The following is a 17437-nucleotide window of genomic DNA, read 5'->3' on the forward strand; positions in this document are numbered from 1 at the left end:
CAAAACAAAAACAATGGCACATTTTCTAGTGGCGGTACCAGATCAATTTTAGTGGGGGGTTAGGGACATTTAGGTGGTGTATTCAGAATCAGAATCATCTTTATTTGCCAAGTATGTCCAAAAAACACACAAGGAATTTGTCTCCGGTAGTTGGAGCCGCTCTGGTACGACAACAGACAGTCAATTGACAGAGAACCCTTTTGAGACATGAAGACATTGACAAAAAAAAAAAAAACAGTCACTGAGCAGTAAAGGGTTGCTAGTTATCTGGTAATCTGGTAATGCCGGTACATTTTCTTTTTGACAATTGTGCAAAAAGATGCAGAGTCCTCTAGCACTTAGAGCAGTTCGAATGACTAATATTGCAATAGTCCGGTGCAATGACCACTGTGCAAAGGGCGTATTTTAAACATTAGTGGCTGACTTGAACTAAACCTAGGGCTGACCATAGGAGAAAGCCCACACAGGCACGAGGAGAACATGCCAACTCCACACAGGGGAGGCTGGGTTTGAACCCGGGTTCTCAGAACTGCGAGGTCATCCACCCTGCCTTGATTGAATTTATTGCCCTAAATTGTTTTAAAGTTGTATTTCAAATTCAATTATTTCTGAACAAACTATGCTGTGTACTTTGTGATGACAGCCTTGTAGCTCCTACGGTTCTTAAGAGAACACCTTTAAGCAAAAGCCAAGACTGTTTTCTGTTGGTCAAATGTAATTAGATGTGTACCTAATTAGCCCATTATGAAGTAGATTTCATAATTGTGAAATATATTCATAATTAATGGAAAAATACATGACACAAAAATTTTGCCATCCTTCAAAAAATGGGACGTGAACAAAATCTGCATTCCTCCTGTGTCCTCTACTTTAATTAAATTACTCATTCTGGTTTGTTAATTGATTTATAAGCACTGAATCTGGACAATTGACCATTCTCATTAGAGGAAAGGTTATGTTTCATATGCTTTGGTCTTAATTTTAAAACATAGTGCCTGCGATTGGCTGGTGAAAAGTTCATGGTGTACCCTGCCTCTCGCCCAGTCAGCTGGGATGGGCTCCAGCACACTGGCGGAAAATGGATGGATGGATGGCTAGTGCTGGCAGCTTTATCACAGAGCCGTAATGGTGAAACTTCAACAAACATATTCAGTAGTATGAAAATTATATACACATGGAGCTACTCAAAATGTGTACTGTACGTACTAATAGTGGAACACACGTTTGTCAAAATTTTTATCGCCGTGATCGTAATGCAAACGCTGGCAATGTCGCTTCACTTCTTCTGCATTCTGAGGTGGGCATTATATTTTACGTGCGACTTTCTGCGGTAGAGCGCATGAGCGAGAGAAGAAAAAAAAGAGACTTTTGCGTGCATATGAAACGAAACCATAGATTCGGACAATGATCACAAACCATCTTAACCCTAGTTATGTTACTTAGCTGTACTAAAACGATCACAATCACGTCATTTTAATTTGTAATCATCCCAAAATAGTCTATGAAACTTAATGTTTGACCAGTTAGCTAATCCTTGAATCCAAATTTGATTATCTTTGGAGCTCCTTCCATCATGCAGGTGTCTACATCACACTGCCAAATGCGCAACAACGCAGACTGCGTTGCCATGACCCCCCCCCCCCCCCCCGCAAAAAAAAAAAAGTTTCTTACTTAAAGAAAAATACAAAAGAAGGCAAACTTTCTCAAAGTGCAGATTTACAACCCGAAACAACATAATTTATCAAGTCATGTAGGTCAAGTCAAGTCTCTTGGGTAGCAAGCAATCAAGTCTCAAGTCATAAAACTGGCAACTCCAGTCGACTCGAGTCAAGTCATTTGACTTGAGTCCCCCCAATTCACGATTTCATAGATAGAGAAAGATAGATATAGAGAAAAGTGATAGAGAAAATCAAGGAAATTACAGCTGGAGCAGGAGATTTGAGGTGAAGTAGTTTATCACTCTTGTGGATGCAAAAAACACCACTAGAGGTCTGTACAATGCCTTTTTGTACATACCCTTTTCAGGCTGCAGGGACAAGTCAAATCCGTCACTTCCTCAAAACTGTCTTCTCTGCTGCTGCTTCATGCCGGTGGCTGTCTGATCTCCTGTCTGCAATGAGACTGTGCATGGCCGTGAAGTTATTAATGGTCATCTTTATCATTTAAGTGCTTTAAACGTATTAATTTTGTCTGCCTCTAATGTAGTTTGAGGAGTCTTACGTGATTTACTCATGTGTGACGTTCATGTGGCGGCATGGTGGCCGACTGGTTAGCACATCTGCCTCACAGTTCTGAGGACCGGTGTTCAAATCCCGGCCCCGTCAGTGTGGTGTTTGCATGTTCTCCCCGTGCCTGCGTGGGTTTTCTCCGGGCACTCCGGTTTCCTCCCACATCCCCAAAACATGCATAGTAGGTTAATTGACAACTCTAAATTGCCCATAGGTGTGAATGTGAGTGTGAATGGTTGTTTGTTTATATGTGCCCTGTGATTGTCTGGCAACCAGTTCAGGGTGTACCCCGCCTCTCACCCGAAGTTAGCTGGGATAGGCTCCAGCACGCATGACCCTTGTGAGGATAAAGCGGTGCAGAAAATGGATGGATGGATGACGTTCATGTGAAAGGTGAAGATGTCGGGCCTTTGTCAAGTTGGAGTCCGCCACTAACAAGAAGTGCAATTTTGAGTTTCAAAATAAGAGCATTAACTGGACGTACTGTGTTTGCTGTTTAAATATTGCTGTCTTAAGATCATTTTGATAAAATACAACAGAATAGAATAGAATGTGAACTGCCCTGCAGTACCATTGTTGGAACCTGGGTGGCACTTTGCACGCTCTCGCCCTCTCTCACCCCCCCCCCCCACCTCTTTCCAGCCTCTTTCCTCAAGCCGCCCACCTGTCACCAATCAGCCCTCGTCACCACTTGCATTTAAGCCTGCCGGAGCCCAAAAATCCTTGCCAAAGTATTGCAACTTCTCCAAACGGTTCCACGCTTCCCCTGTCTCATGTAAGCCACACTATTCCTCGTCCCCTTTTATGACTCCTGTGTATCTCCTCATTCTCAGTGCCAAATGCGCAACAAAGCAGTTGTTGATATTTCAATATCAATCAAAATTAATGTGATTATTTTTTTCCCATAATCACCCAGTCCTAGTGTAGCGTCCCCTCTCCCCTTCACACTGCCCACGCGAGCAAGAGCTGAGAAGCAAACTCAAACAAACATGTCAGATCATACAGCCAATAGCACTTGCCATAAATAAATTGTAACTTTTACAGCTAGTCTATATGATTGATATCGTCAGATCTCACTCATGGATTATCGGTACCAGAATAGGCAGCATAAAACACTGATCGGAGCACCCCTAATTATACATAGTGTGCACAACATCAAGATAAAGCATTGTTGGAATGTCAGTGCTAAGTAAATATTTTAATCATTTTAAAGCATTATTAATTTGTGCAAATGCAATGCCTTGATTTTAGTAAGGTTTGTACAGAGTCATCGCCATGAATGTAATTGTATTAATAATTTCTTAAAGGGGCTAATTACGAAATAAGCAACTAAAACTTAACATATTTTATCATGAATATACAGGGCCAGTACAGATTCTGACAGGGCCACCATAACTTGGGTCTTGGTGGCCTTATCGGGGCACCACTCAAAAAGTCTTAACGCTGGACCCTGTTTAGCATTTTTTATTACTCAGCTCTATTTAGCGTTTGGCTTTGACATGATAGTGCTTTTGTCTAGTATAGTTGTCCGTCGTTTGCAAGTCTCTGACCTTCGCCCAACCTCGAGGCCAAATAATGGGTGGGAAAACTCAGTATGGGTGCTATTACTGTATATAAACCATAAGTGGACCTCCCTGGTTCCCTAAGAAAACTCAGCTGTTGCGATAACACAGACACTTTACCCAGACAGTCGGTCTGGCCCCTTAGCGGCTCGGGATGTCTATGACAGATTATTCCACACTGAGGTGATTAGAATGCTTCACTTTTATAGCTGTCCATGCACCGTCTGCCACTGCCAGACAACATTACCACCACCATGGGAGAGCACACACTGGGTCCTGAAGTGAGGAGAAAACTCTTAATTGATCAGTGCATGAGGGTCACTACATCCCCCAACTCACATTTTGGGTGGCTGGGGTGGGCTGAGTGTTCAATGGCATTGTTGGTGTCACTTTTAATTAGCAGGAAACCATTTGGGTAGAAGCTGTCTCTTGGCAACTGGGTCTGACATAGTAATATGGTGGTCTTTGTTAGGGATACAGTTGTGAAGGGGGGTGGTTGGATTTGTGGGTAGATAAGAAGGCAGATGGGGGTGGGGGACAGAGGGGGTGGTAGTAAGGGCTTGGATCCATCTGCCATAAAGTGTGTTGCCTTTTGTTGTGGAGGAGTGATGAGCTATAGAGCTCGATGTTGCCACCAACTGCCAAATCCAGTAAATGTGCCCCAGGACATAGTTCTCTCTCTGTCTCTTTCTTTGTCTCTGTCTCTATGTCTCTGTCTGTCTGTCTGTCTCTCTCTCTCGCTCTCTCATGCTGGTCCTCTCCCTCGTTCACTCTGTCACTCTCTCTTACACACACACACGGACTCACCTACATACACACACACACACACACACACACATACACACACAGATATGATTCCTAAATTTAAATTAGTTATCGAGCCACCCACAACCGACCAAATAGTCTTAATTAATAATTCAATTTAATTTTACAAATCAATACAGACTGGCGTTCGGGCATTCCATTATATTTTGTAATGAAAATAAGAAAATACCACACAGGGTACTGCATTATAGCAAAAACTTTGTTTCAACCATTCTATACTTAACCATAGATCATTTTCCACTTGAGACAATGTGAGTCACGGGATCAAAATGTCATGGAAACAATGAGTCCAAACCCAGCAACAGTGAGTCTCTACAACAGACATGCCCAAAGTTCGGCCCCTGGGCCAAATCCGGCCCGTGTTCATATTTCCACTGGCCCGAAGCCTCTGTCATAAAACCAATAATATGTGGCCTGGCAGTGCAAAATACACGCGCAATTCTATATTTCACCACAGGATGGCAGTAAACTTGTGGCTGAACTCTCGCGGGGCCGTTTTGCTCATGATCTGTTTATTGCCCATTTCTAAACTGGCAACTGGAAGTAAGAAAAGGAAAGTTGATAGCGAGGGCCGACGTTTCCAGGACAAATGGAAGTCTGAATATTTTTTCACTGAGTTTCGAAACAACTGCGTCTGCCTAATTTGCCAAGAGACTGTGGTTGTGTTCAAGGAGTTCAATATAAAGAGGCACGACCAGACGGAACATGCTAATTACGACAAGCTAACTGGGAACGAACGCAGTGAAAAATTGAAGCAACTGGAAGTTGGTTTAACGGCACAGCAACACTTTTTCACAAGAGCCAGTGAGTCGAATGAAAATGCAACAAAGGCAAGCTATGAGGTGGCAACGCTGATTGCCAAGCACTGCAAACCTTTTACTGAGGGTGAATTTATTAAAGACTGTGTGATGAAAATGGTGGAGAACATTTGTCCTGACAAAAAGCAACAGTTCGCCAATGTTTTCCTGGCTCGTAGCACTGTGTCACGAAGGATCGAAGAAGTTTCTTCTGATATTAAGAGACAGTTGGATGCAAAAGGAGTGGAGTTTGAATTTTTTTCGTGAGCCTGTGACGAAAGCACGGATGCATCCGACAGCGCTCAGTTACTGATTTTTTTTAGAGGAGTGGACAGTGAAATGAACATGCGTGAAGAGCTACTTGACCTCCAGAGCCTTCAGGACCAAACAAGAGGGAAAGATTTATTTGCTTCCATTTGTTCCGCCGTACATGACATAAAATTAAAGTGGAATAAAATCACGGGGATTATTACGGATGGCGCACCTGCCATGGTTGGCGAGCACAGTGGATTATCAACCCGAGTGTGTAACAAAGTAAGTGAAGAAGGAGGTAAAGCTATAAAACTCCATTGTATTTTTCACCAAAAAGTTCTATGTGCCAAACCGTTTCCGTGGATCTCAGTGACGTTCTAGCCCACCTGCAGCTGGAGCTCATTGAGCTGCAGTGTGACACAAAGTGTCGCAGCCGGTACCAACAACTCCCTCCTGTCAACTTTTACCAGCAGCTGGATAAAGACAGGTTCCAAGAGATTCGTACATTTGCTAAGAAAATGTTGAGCTTGTTTGGCTCGACATACTTGCGTGAGAAGACATTCTCAGTCATGAACATGAATAAGAACCGCGTGAGGACAAGACTAAGTGACTCCCACCTGCGTGACATCTTGCGCATTAAAACCACCGCTTTTGAGCCAGACCTGCCCCATTTACTGCAGTCAAGATCTCAGTATCACCCTTCACATTAATGCAAACATGTTGTTTGTTGATTCTGATGAATAAAGTTTGAGTCAAATTTCATAAAAATACTTTATTTTGCATTTCATTAATTTTTATTTTAACCTTCATTTATCCAGGTCCGGCAGTTATAAGATCTACCTAGCAGCAGACAGCATAGTAAAACAGTAAAATAAAAATACAAAAAAGCATTTCCCTCGTCGGTAGCATGTAAAATTAATGCTGGCCCGCATGACAATTTTTTTACGGCAATGTGGCCCCTGAGCCAAAAAGTTTGCAATTTCTGCATTTTTTGGGAGCGCAGACATCTTTACAAGGCAGACGGTTTCTGTCTAAATAGACAAGGGGTTAAGTTTTTGGCTGCCAACATTTTTTACTGTGTACGTCATTTAGCGGCCCAAAAAGAAAACAGGAACAGGAGATAAGGCGACACGAGGCGCAGACGGATTCATCAGGGTCATCCAAACAATCTGAGGAGCGAATGACAAATGAGATGAGCCAGTACGTTAGATCTCCCACACCCCTCCCTGCCCCAATGGCTCAAAGTGCAACGCAAAACTCACTCTCTACTAGCCTAAATTCTCTGCTAGGTGTGATGGACAGGATGAAGAATGACTATTGGAATCCAACGCACACCACGCCAAGATCTCCGTAGGGGTCTGACTTATTCTGGAAAAGACCCCGCAGATATCAGTCAGATTCACAGATAAGGTTTTCATGGGTGGGGGAGGGGCACTTCGCATCTTAGTGGACGGTGGTTTCAGGCGAGGGGATATTTTGATGTTGTTATTTTTAAGTTGTTATTTCAGTGTAAAGAAATGATACTGGGTGATTTTAACTCTTTTGAATATCTCTGTTTTTTAGTTAAAGGTGACCCAAAGGCTATTGCTTTAATAATTTATAGGCCTCCAAGATACAACAGAAAATTTATGGAGGACTTCTCAGAACTGCTGTCAGTTATTTGTACTGACTACTACAATTTTTCATAACGGGAGACTTTAACATTCATGTTGGCAATAACATGTAAAAAAAAAAATCTAAAGAATTCTCTGCTATACTAGACACATTTGACCTCTCTCAATATATTAAGAGTCCAACCCACACTCAGGGTCACATCTAAGACCTGGCCATCTCTAAGGATGTTGAAATTCTATCAATTGACATTAAGGATATGGCTATTTTTGACCATTTTTGTGTATTCTTTGAATTACACATTCTTCCAAAAGTTGAGACAACCGCTACGTCTATTTAGAAAAGGTACATTAATGAGAGCACCGCCACTAAGTTTATGTAGACCGTTGCTGTGCCACAAACTGTGAATGCTGAGACAGTTGATGAACTTTTAGATAATTTCACATGGAAAATCTCAAATGTAATGAATGCTGTCGGTCCTATTGAAACTAAGACGATCTTGAGGCGACCTAGAACACCGTGGAGAAGCACAATGATGGTAAAGACCACGAAATCGAGTTGATCGGTTGATATTACATAGGCGGAAGTAAGATGAGCGGGTTATGTTAACTGATATGCGAATGGAATGAGAGTATGTGCCTATGAATGTTCTCATTCATCCAGGTCATTTAATTCTCAGGGCATTGAATGTAATGAATGCTGCCGGTCCTATTGAAACTAAGACGATCTTGAGGCGACCTAGAACACCGTGGAGAAGCACAATGATGGTAAAGACCACGAAATCAGGGTGTAGGAAAGCAGAACTTAAGTGGAGAAAAAATAAACTCCAAATTGACTATGACCTCTACAGACAAAGTCTTTGTAATTTTAACCAAGAGTTAGTCAGGGCTAGACAGCAACATTTTTCTGAAATCATCAGTAAGAACTTCAACAATACTCGCACTCCGTTTGCTGTGGTTGACAAGCTCACAAACCCCCAAATCAGATAGCTCCAGAACTCCTAACAGCTGATAAATGCAATGAATTTGCTTGTTATTTTAGTGAAAAAATACAATCCATCAGGTCAAATATTAGCACAAATCAGCAAAATGATAAAATGATACTACATCTGAAGCCACCCAGGAAAACCTCTGTTACCATGTCAGAATTTGATACAATTGACCAAAAAACTGGAGAGAAAACGGTTCACCAGCTGAAACCATCAACAAGCTGTCTTGACTCAATACCATCTGACTTTTTCAAAGCTATTACGAAGTCTGTGCGAGCTGATTTGCAGCAAATAATCAATTGCTCACTTCAGTCAGGTGAGTTTCCTAAAGCTCTTAAAGTAGCTGCCACTAAGCTTCTTCTAAAAAAGAGAACATTGGATGCTCCCATGTGAGCAAGCTATAGATCCATCTCAAATCTGCCTTTCATAGCCAAGATTGTTGAGAAAGTTATTTTTCATCAACTCAGCAATTTCTTGAGCTTAAATGGAATTTTTGACAAATTTCAATCAGGTTTCCGAACTCATCACAGTACAGAATCTGCTCTTATCAAAGTGCTAAATGATATAAGGTTGAATACTGACTCGGGAAAGGTGTCAATTCTGGTCTTGTTGGACCTCAGTGCGGCTTTTGATACGGTAGATCATAATATACTGCTGAACAGGTTGGAAACGTGGGAAGGACTAAATGGAACAGTTCTTAAATGGTTGAGGTCCTACCTGGAGGAAATGAGTTATTTTGTAACCATTGGAAGTGTTCAATGTCATCGAATGGCACTGACCTATGGGGTCCCTCAAGGGTCAGTTCTTGGACCCCCCCTGTTCAGCCTGTATATGCTGTACTTGGGTCAAATTCTTCAGAACTTTAATTTTGACTATCATAGGTATGCAGATGGCACACAGTTATATCTAGCAGTGTCTCCAGATGACTACATTACAATTGAGGTGTTGTGCCACTGTCTAAAATAGATAAATAACTGGATGAGCCAAAATGTTCTTCAATTAAACCACAACAAAACTAAGATAATTGTTTTTGGCAATAAAGAAAAGAGGATTGCTGTTAGTAAATACCTGGAGTCACTCGCTTTAAAAACCAAAGACCAAGTCAGAAACCTTTGTGTTCTGATAGATTCCGACTTGACTTTCATCAGTCATATAAAATCAATTCCTAAAACTGCCTTCTAGCATCTGAAGAACATATGCAGAGTGAAGGCTTGCATGTGCCAAACAGACCAGGAGAAGCTCATCCATGCTTTTATCTCAAGTAGACTTGACTATTGTAATGGTCTTCTGACTGGACTCCCTTAAAAGAGCATCCGCCCCTCTCTTCACCCGAGTGTCCAAGACATGTGGCCGCAAGTCCGATGACACGACCACAAAGTCGATCATCGAACTGCGACCTAGGGTGTCCTGGTGCCAAGTGCATGTGTGGACACCCTTATGCTTGAACATGGTGTTCGTTATGGACAATCCATGACGAGCACAGAAGTCCAATAACAGAACACCGCTCGGGTTCTGATCGGGGGGGCCGTTCCTCCCAATCACGCCCTTCCAGGTCTCACTGTCATTGCCCACGTGAGCATTGAAGTCCCCCAACAGAACAATGGAATCCCCAGCGGGAGCGCTCTCCAGCACCCCCTCCAAGGACTCCAAAAAGGGTGGGTACTCTGAACTGCTGTTTGGTGCATAGGCACAAACAAGGCGGAGGGAGGCTACCCTCTCGTCCACCGGGGTGAACCCCAACGTACAGGCGCCGAGTCGGGGGCAATAAGTATACCCACACCTGCTCGGCGCCTCTCACCGTGGGCAACTCCAGAGTGGAAGAGAGTCCAACCCCTCTCGAGAGGACTGGCACCAGAGCCCGAGCTGGTGTGTGAGGTCGAGAAGTTCCGACTAGACACACACAGCTTGCCTTCCCTGCCAGAGAGGTGACATTCCACGTCCCTAGAGCCAGCTTCTGTAGCCGGGGATCGGATCGCCAAGGTCCCCGCCTTCGGCCACCGCCCAGCTCACACTGCACCCAACCCCTATGGCCCCTCCCACAGGTGGTGAGCCCATGGGAAGGGGGACCCACGTTACCCTTTCGGGCTGTGCCCGGCCGGGCCCCATGGGTGCAGGCCCGGCCACCAGGTGCTCGCCTTCGAGCCCCACCACCAGGCCTGGCTCCAGTGGGGGGCCCCGGTGACTCGCATCCGGGCAAGGGAAAACGAAGTCCATTGTTTGTCGTCATCATTAGGGGTCTTTGAGCCGTGCTTTGTCTGGTCCCTCACCTAGGACCTGTTTGTCATGGGTGACCCTGCCAGGGGCATAAAGCCCCAGACAACTTAGCTCCTAGGATCACTGGGACACACAAACCCCTCCACCACGACAAGGTGACTGCTCAAGGAGGGGTAATGCTGCTAAAATGTAATGCTCCGTGGAATAAAAACCAGCAGATCAACCACAGCACGTGAATGCAAATTGTCGTTTGTCCGACTCATTCAGCAGAGGTGGGATTAAGTCACATTTGTGCAAGTCTCAAGTCAAAACCTTCAAGTCTCAAACAAGTCTCCAGTCGAGTCGCCACTAAATTTCAAGCAAGTCGAGTCAAGTCATTACTTGGTTTAAGCAGGTCAAAGGTCAAGTCATAAAATCCAGTCGGTGTGGTAATAAAATAATAAAAGTTTTTTTCACCATAAATCATTCATTCATTCATCTTCCGTTTCGCTTTTCCTCTCTAGGGTCGCGGGCGTGCTGGAGCCTATCCCAGCTAACTTCGGGCGAGAGGCGGGGTACACCCTGAACTGGTTGCCAGCCAATCGCAGGGCACATATAAACAAACAACCATTCGCACTCACATTCACACCTATGGGCAATTTAGAGTCCTCAATTAACCTACCATACATGTTTTTGGGATGTGGGTGGAAACCGGAGTGCCTGGAGAAAACCCACGCGGGCACAGGGAGAACATGCAAACTCCACACAGGCGGGGCCGGGATTTGAACCCCGGTCCTCAGAACTGTGAGGCGGATCTGCTCACCAGTGGCATAAATCATAACACTAAAAAAAGTATTCGCACCTTATAAATGTTAAATGAACTGAGACTATGACTGATTGAATTAATTGCACTGAATTGTTTTAAAGTTGTATTTCAAACTCAATTTAACTGGACTGTATTTCTGAACAAACTATGCTGTGTACTTTGTGGTGACGCAGCAGCATGGCCCCCAAGATCCCACCCGGAAACCAGGACGAGACGCCCGGAGTGGGGCCAACGGGCACCACCCCGTTGCTGCTCTCCATCCACCTGGGGATGGAGAACAGCTCTGGGCAGCAATAATGTCTTTATCCCCAGCTCCGGGATAAAGACATTATTGGTGCCATTCCCTGCCGGTGGGGTGGCCACGCCTGCCGGGGGTGGGGACTGGCTGTCTTTCTGGAGTGGCCACCCCTGGCCACCTCGTAGCTCCGCCCCTGGTAATGTTGACTCGCTCTTTGCTTTGCAGTCTGCAAGTGCCGGTGCAAGATACATTCCTCTGACTGGCCAGATTTTGAGTGCTGTCATTGCAGCTATCATATTGGCTCCCTCCTTCCTTTTTTGCCACATGTGGAGGAGCTCATGGGAGCACATATGGGGCATCCTTTGCGCATATACGCAAATGAGTCCCCTCGCGCAAAATGTGGTCCCTCATGGAGAATGAGGCCCTACGCACAATGCGGGCTCTACGTTATAGGGAGGGGCAGCCCTGCGTGTGCGCGTGCGAGTGTGCGTGTTTCAAGCTGTTTCCCTCTGACAAAACCCCTGGCCCCAGCGCGGACCCCCGGTGAAATTGGTCTTTGGTGAATTAAAAGACTATTTCTTGCGGATGAATTTGCCTTAGTTTGTCAAAAATACTGTGTTTGTGAAACTGTTAGTAAAAGTGATTTTGGGCAATATCTGAATTTGCAAATTCCTATTTTAGATTTGTGTCTCTTGACTGTTGATGCGGTGACTGTTCATGCGGCGATTAAAGAAATACATCAAAAACTACTCACCGGTTACTCAGCACTTGAGTAGTTATTTTTCACTGAATACTTTCATTTCTGACATATTGTTCTAAAGTAACAGTACTCTTACTTGAATAGCGACCATTTTTTTGTTGTCTCTATCCACTTCTGGTCGTCAGTCGTCACACATTCTAAACAGAAGAATGACTCGTGAATGAGGGCGGTTATAGCATTTATTTTGAAAGAAACAACCGGAAGTAGACCACATTAACTTGGCTTTTGACTAGGACGCTAAAGCGACAACGGATGCTGTCCTATCATCAGTTCACACCCGACAGGCGCTGCAGCGCACCGCTCTCCCATGATCCCCAGGTTCAAAGCCCTACACTGAGCCGCATCGTGGACGACGAGACCGGAGGACATCGAGGAAGGGACGTGGGTACACAACACGCAAGCGGGCGGACATTGGGTAACGCCGACAGGGGCAAACTCCACTGCGCAGCACAATTGCGGTTCTCTCCCTAGAAACGCGTCCAACTTGGACAAGATATATACGCCCCTCCCGCGTGTCATTTCACGCCTAAACATGTCATCATCGGGCAAGGAGGCCAGTAGCGGACATTGCGCCAACTATGTGGGACCCTACCGCTTGGAGAAGACGCTGGGAAAAGGACAAACAGGTTAGTAGCGTTAGCGGTGGATGCTGCTGCACCGTTGGTCCTCGTCATCTCAGCACCGACCTGCCTTGCTGACATTGCATGTGTATCGGCAATGCTGCTGTTCGTGGCTGCGGTGATGTGGGGCATTGGATGTGAGGAACGCCGGGAATGTTGCAGATCAATGTTGCGTCTGCGGCTGCGCTGCGCGAGTACACAGACGCTGCACTCATTGTGGCGATGATGACCGTGCTGCTGGTAGTGTGCCTTTAATCCTTGTTGTCAGGCAGAGTGCTTGGTGATAACGGGCCCTTGTGATTTTGCTTGAATCTAATTCCGTTTTGCATCCATTTGTCACATTAGCAGTGTGCTAAGTTTGCTCTCTGCAGAGGCTGTTGCACTGTGCAGCTGTCACTTAAGGCTGACGCACGCTGAATACATCCGGCTCATTTGGGAGCCTTTGTATGAGCTAGACTGGTGGCTCGCAAACTTTTTACACCAAGTACCTAATACTACCTAAAAAAATGCTTAGCTCTCCAAGCACCATCATATGACCAACATTAAAATACAGTAACGTAGCCGGCCCAAGTGTTCATAAATATGTATTTATTATTGTAAGTCCACTCTTAACAGGATGCACAGTTTGAAAATGGACAGTGCCTTTAAATATAGGAAAAGGAAAAAAAAAATACATGATGATTAAATAAAAAAATATTTCTCATAAACAAACAAAAATCATACTTAAATGTTTCAAAATAAACTACTTAAAGATGATTTGCAAATGTGTTGTACTGTACTAAAATGTTAAAATACAACTGAACTGTGTTTAAAAAGTGATAAGTAAAAATGTAATGTTGGTTTGACCTGACTGATTAGAATACACGATCTGACTAGAGCAGTGATTTCCAACCTTTATGGAGCAAAGGAACATATTTTACAATTGAAAAATCTCACGGAACACCAACAAACAAAATTGTTACAAAAAGTGGATACATTAATAATTGTATTTACATTCCTCAATATTGTGATCGGATCGGTTATCGTTTTTTTTTAACTCGCTGATCCGTGACCGGCCCCAAAAATAATGATCGTGTAAAACCAAATAGCTATACGCTTCATTGTAATATCCATCCATCCATCCATCCATCCATCCATTTTCTGAGCCGCTTCTCCTCACTAGGGTCGAGGGCGTGCTGGAGCCTATCCCAGCTATCATCGGGCAGGAGGCGGGGTACACCCTGAACTGGTTGCCAGCCAATCGCAGGGCACATAGATTCATTGTAATAGGCTGAGAAAAAGAATCAGCTAAGTGGGCTAAGTCGACCACAAAAACTGGTTGACACAAAGATTTCTGCCTCAAAACAATAAATAATAATAATAATAAAAAAAACATTTGCATCCAGAACCATGTTTGGCCACTGTACATGTGTACCGCATGGACCGACCTTTGTAATTGTGGACCGCTAAACATTTGTCGACGGGGGTGCTGACGACCACCGTGGTAGTGGTCCGCGGCCCGGGGATTGAGGACCACTCAATCAGGAGTTGACAGCTCCGTCCCTTTCTTCCCAGAGTGTCCAAGACATGAGGGTGCAAGTCCAATGACACGACCACAAAGTCGATCATCGAACTGCGGCCTAGGGTGTGCTGGTGCCAAGTGCATGTATGGACACCCTTATGTTTGAACATGGTGTTTGTTATGGACAGTATGTGACGAGCACAGAAGTCCAATACTAAAACACCGCTCCAGTTCTGATTGGGGGGGCCCCATGGAAATGAGGACCCACGTTGCCTCTTAGGGCTGTGCCAGGCCGGGCCCAATGGGCGCAGGCCCGGCCACCAGGCGCTCTCTATCTAGCCCGACCTCCAGGCCTGGCTCCAGATGAGGGCCCAGGTGACCCGCATCCAGGCGAGGGAAAACGTCTTCCAATGTGTGTACTCATCATCGTGGCTCTTTGAGCTGTGCTTTGTCTGGTCCCTCACCTAGGAGCTGTTTTCCCTATGTGACCCTAACAGGGGCAAAAATCCCCTGACAACTTAGCTTCCAGAATCACTGGGACGCACAAACCCCTCCACCACGATAAGGTGACGGCTCAAGGAGGGGTTTAAGCTTCATGTTAGTGAAATTAATTTATCTAAATAATTGATATTTGGACTACTCATGTTGTATTGAGGTGGCACGGTGAACGACTGGTTTGAGCGTCTGCTTCACAGTTCTGAGGACCGGGGTTCAATCCCCGGCCCCGCCTGTGTGGAGTTTGCATGTTCTCCCCGTGGCTGCGTGGGTTTTGTCCGGCTCTCCGGTTTCCTCCCACATCCCCAAAACATGCATGGTAGGTTAATTGAAGACTCTAAATTGCCCCTAGTTGTGAATGTTCAGGGTGTTTTCCGCCTCCTGCCCGATGATAGCTGGGATAGGCTCCAGCACTCCCGCGACCCTTGTGAGGATGAGCGGTTCAGAAAATGGTTGGATGGATGGATGTTGTATTGAGCAGATAGACCCTTTCCCACATCACAATAAATATATTTCAATACATTCTGTAAATGGTGCGGTGGACAGGATCTGGCTCCCGGGCCTTGAGTTTGACATCTGTGCTCTAGATACTGAAAAGTCTCACACGATTTTCTGACATCTGGTATGACATTATGCATGCTGTTTGTTCAACCTGTTTGTTTGACTTTTGAGGCATAGTTTTGTGCGTGTCCACTGTAGTTATGTTTGCGGTGTTTCGGGTTGTGGATTGATTTCAAATATCCTCATCACGTCACAGTGGAGTGATACTAAAACTGGCACAGAATAAAGTGGTTAAATTGAAGATCTCATTGGACAAGCTTTCATGTCGCTCCGAATTTTTTCTATGCTAAAATGACTGTCTCAAAACAAAGGCTTATCAATTTCAGGGGTTCGGTTTTAACAATATGTAGTAACAGCATCTGCGATTGGCTGGCGACCAGTCCAGGGAGTACTCAGCCTCTTGCCTGAAGATAGCTGGGATAGGCTACAGCACGCCCGCGACCCTTGTGAGGATAAGCGGTACAGAAAATGGATGGATGGATGGATTGTAACAGCATGACAAGTACAAACACTGTAACTGTCTTCATCATCATGCTATCATCCATTTAGTGCAGCTGCATCACACATTGTATGGCTGGCTCAGGTTAGGTTCAGCTGTCCCGCCATCTGTTAAAACATGCAGCCAGAAATGTTCAAGGTATCTCCCTGCAGTCCCAGCATGTAGAAGCTGAACTGCATTACTTCCCCTGGGTAGATGAAAAATTCACAACTGGTTAACGACTTTCTATTCATAGTTGGAATTTAATGACTGTAACATTATCTTACAATAGTTATATAATATTTTTTTGACCAGGTTTTGTGGATGTGTGCATTAAAGTCATGATTAGAACATTGCCCATGTTAATCAGCATGATAAATCTTAGATTGTGAATAGGACAAACAGTAGAAAATGAATGAATGAATGTGTTACATTCACACTGCCTTTCTACTTTGCTTGTAACACAGGGTCATGGTCTCCAACTACTCACATCTATTATTGTCAATCCAAATGCAACATTTAGAATACCATACACTATTGATGCATTCTTTGAATCATTCCAATTAATCCTGGTGTAACAGCTGTCTTGTGCTCTAGGAAGCAACATTAGGGAAGAGTTGTATATTTTGCTCCAGGGCTTTACCTAAACTACACTGTGGCAAATTGAAACCAAAAGGTGTAATTTTTTTTTTTTTTTTTTTGTGACCAACAAAGACGATGTGCTCAATACTACCAAAGCTCACAAGTATTATCACATCATATACTGTACATTAAACATACATTAAATTATACGAGTGATAGTACAGTACAGTACAACAGTACTGGGACTTTTGAAGATGGACATATTTCCAGAACTAACATTTGAAATAGTTGATGAGGACAAAGGCATGGAGAGAAGCCCGGAGATGTCACAGCAAACCTTCAGGTGGTGCTCATGTGATTAAAAGACACATTAAATAGGTATGTTACTAAAATTATTTACAAAATACAGTACATCATTGGATAGAGGATAGAAACACGGATAAAATGAGACCTAGTTTGTAAGAATCTGATGAGGATTAAGGATTTTATGCCACTTTTTTTTGTCAAATTGGTCCAAATGCACTTCAGAAATCAATGTAAATCAATAAGAAATGTTTGACCGAAACCTTAACTCTTTGCTATTCTTTGTGAAGCACTTTTCATACATAGCAATGCAACTCAAAGTGAGTTAAAAACAAGATAAAACAGACAAAATTTCAGGATGAAAAAACTCACCCTTCCCATGCCCACAGATAAATGCAGACACACCCACACACACACACACACACACACACACACACACACACAGAGCATCTATTGACTAAAAGTGTAGAGAAAGTATAGAGACATGGAAACATGATAAAGCACTGAGGATCCAGGCTACGGAAGAAAACCTGTGGGAGGCATCCACACCGAGAGGTGCCACAGCTCGCAACCACAGAGGATGCCACCACAGGAACCACCACAAAGACTGGGTGGGA

At 44.3% G+C, this 17437-nt stretch overlaps 1 protein-coding gene across 10 annotated transcripts in view; it reads left to right on the top strand.

Moving 5' to 3' along the window:
* Positions 1-12565: 12565 nt before the first annotated feature.
* The window catches only part of LOC133399205 (serine/threonine-protein kinase BRSK2-like), a 156399-nt gene continuing 151527 nt past the window's right edge, over positions 12566-17437 (top strand). For all 10 annotated transcript variants that reach the window (XM_061670540.1, XM_061670541.1, XM_061670546.1 and 7 more), the window contains exon 1: positions 12566-12906. In XM_061670540.1, coding sequence (XP_061526524.1) covers positions 12813-12906 — 94 coding nt within the window. In that variant the 5' untranslated portion in view covers positions 12566-12812. The remainder of the gene's footprint in view (positions 12907-17437) is intronic.

Source organism: Phycodurus eques, chromosome 2, assembly GCF_024500275.1.
Source record: "Phycodurus eques isolate BA_2022a chromosome 2, UOR_Pequ_1.1, whole genome shotgun sequence".
NCBI classification, from domain to species: Eukaryota; Metazoa; Chordata; class Actinopteri; order Syngnathiformes; family Syngnathidae; genus Phycodurus; species Phycodurus eques.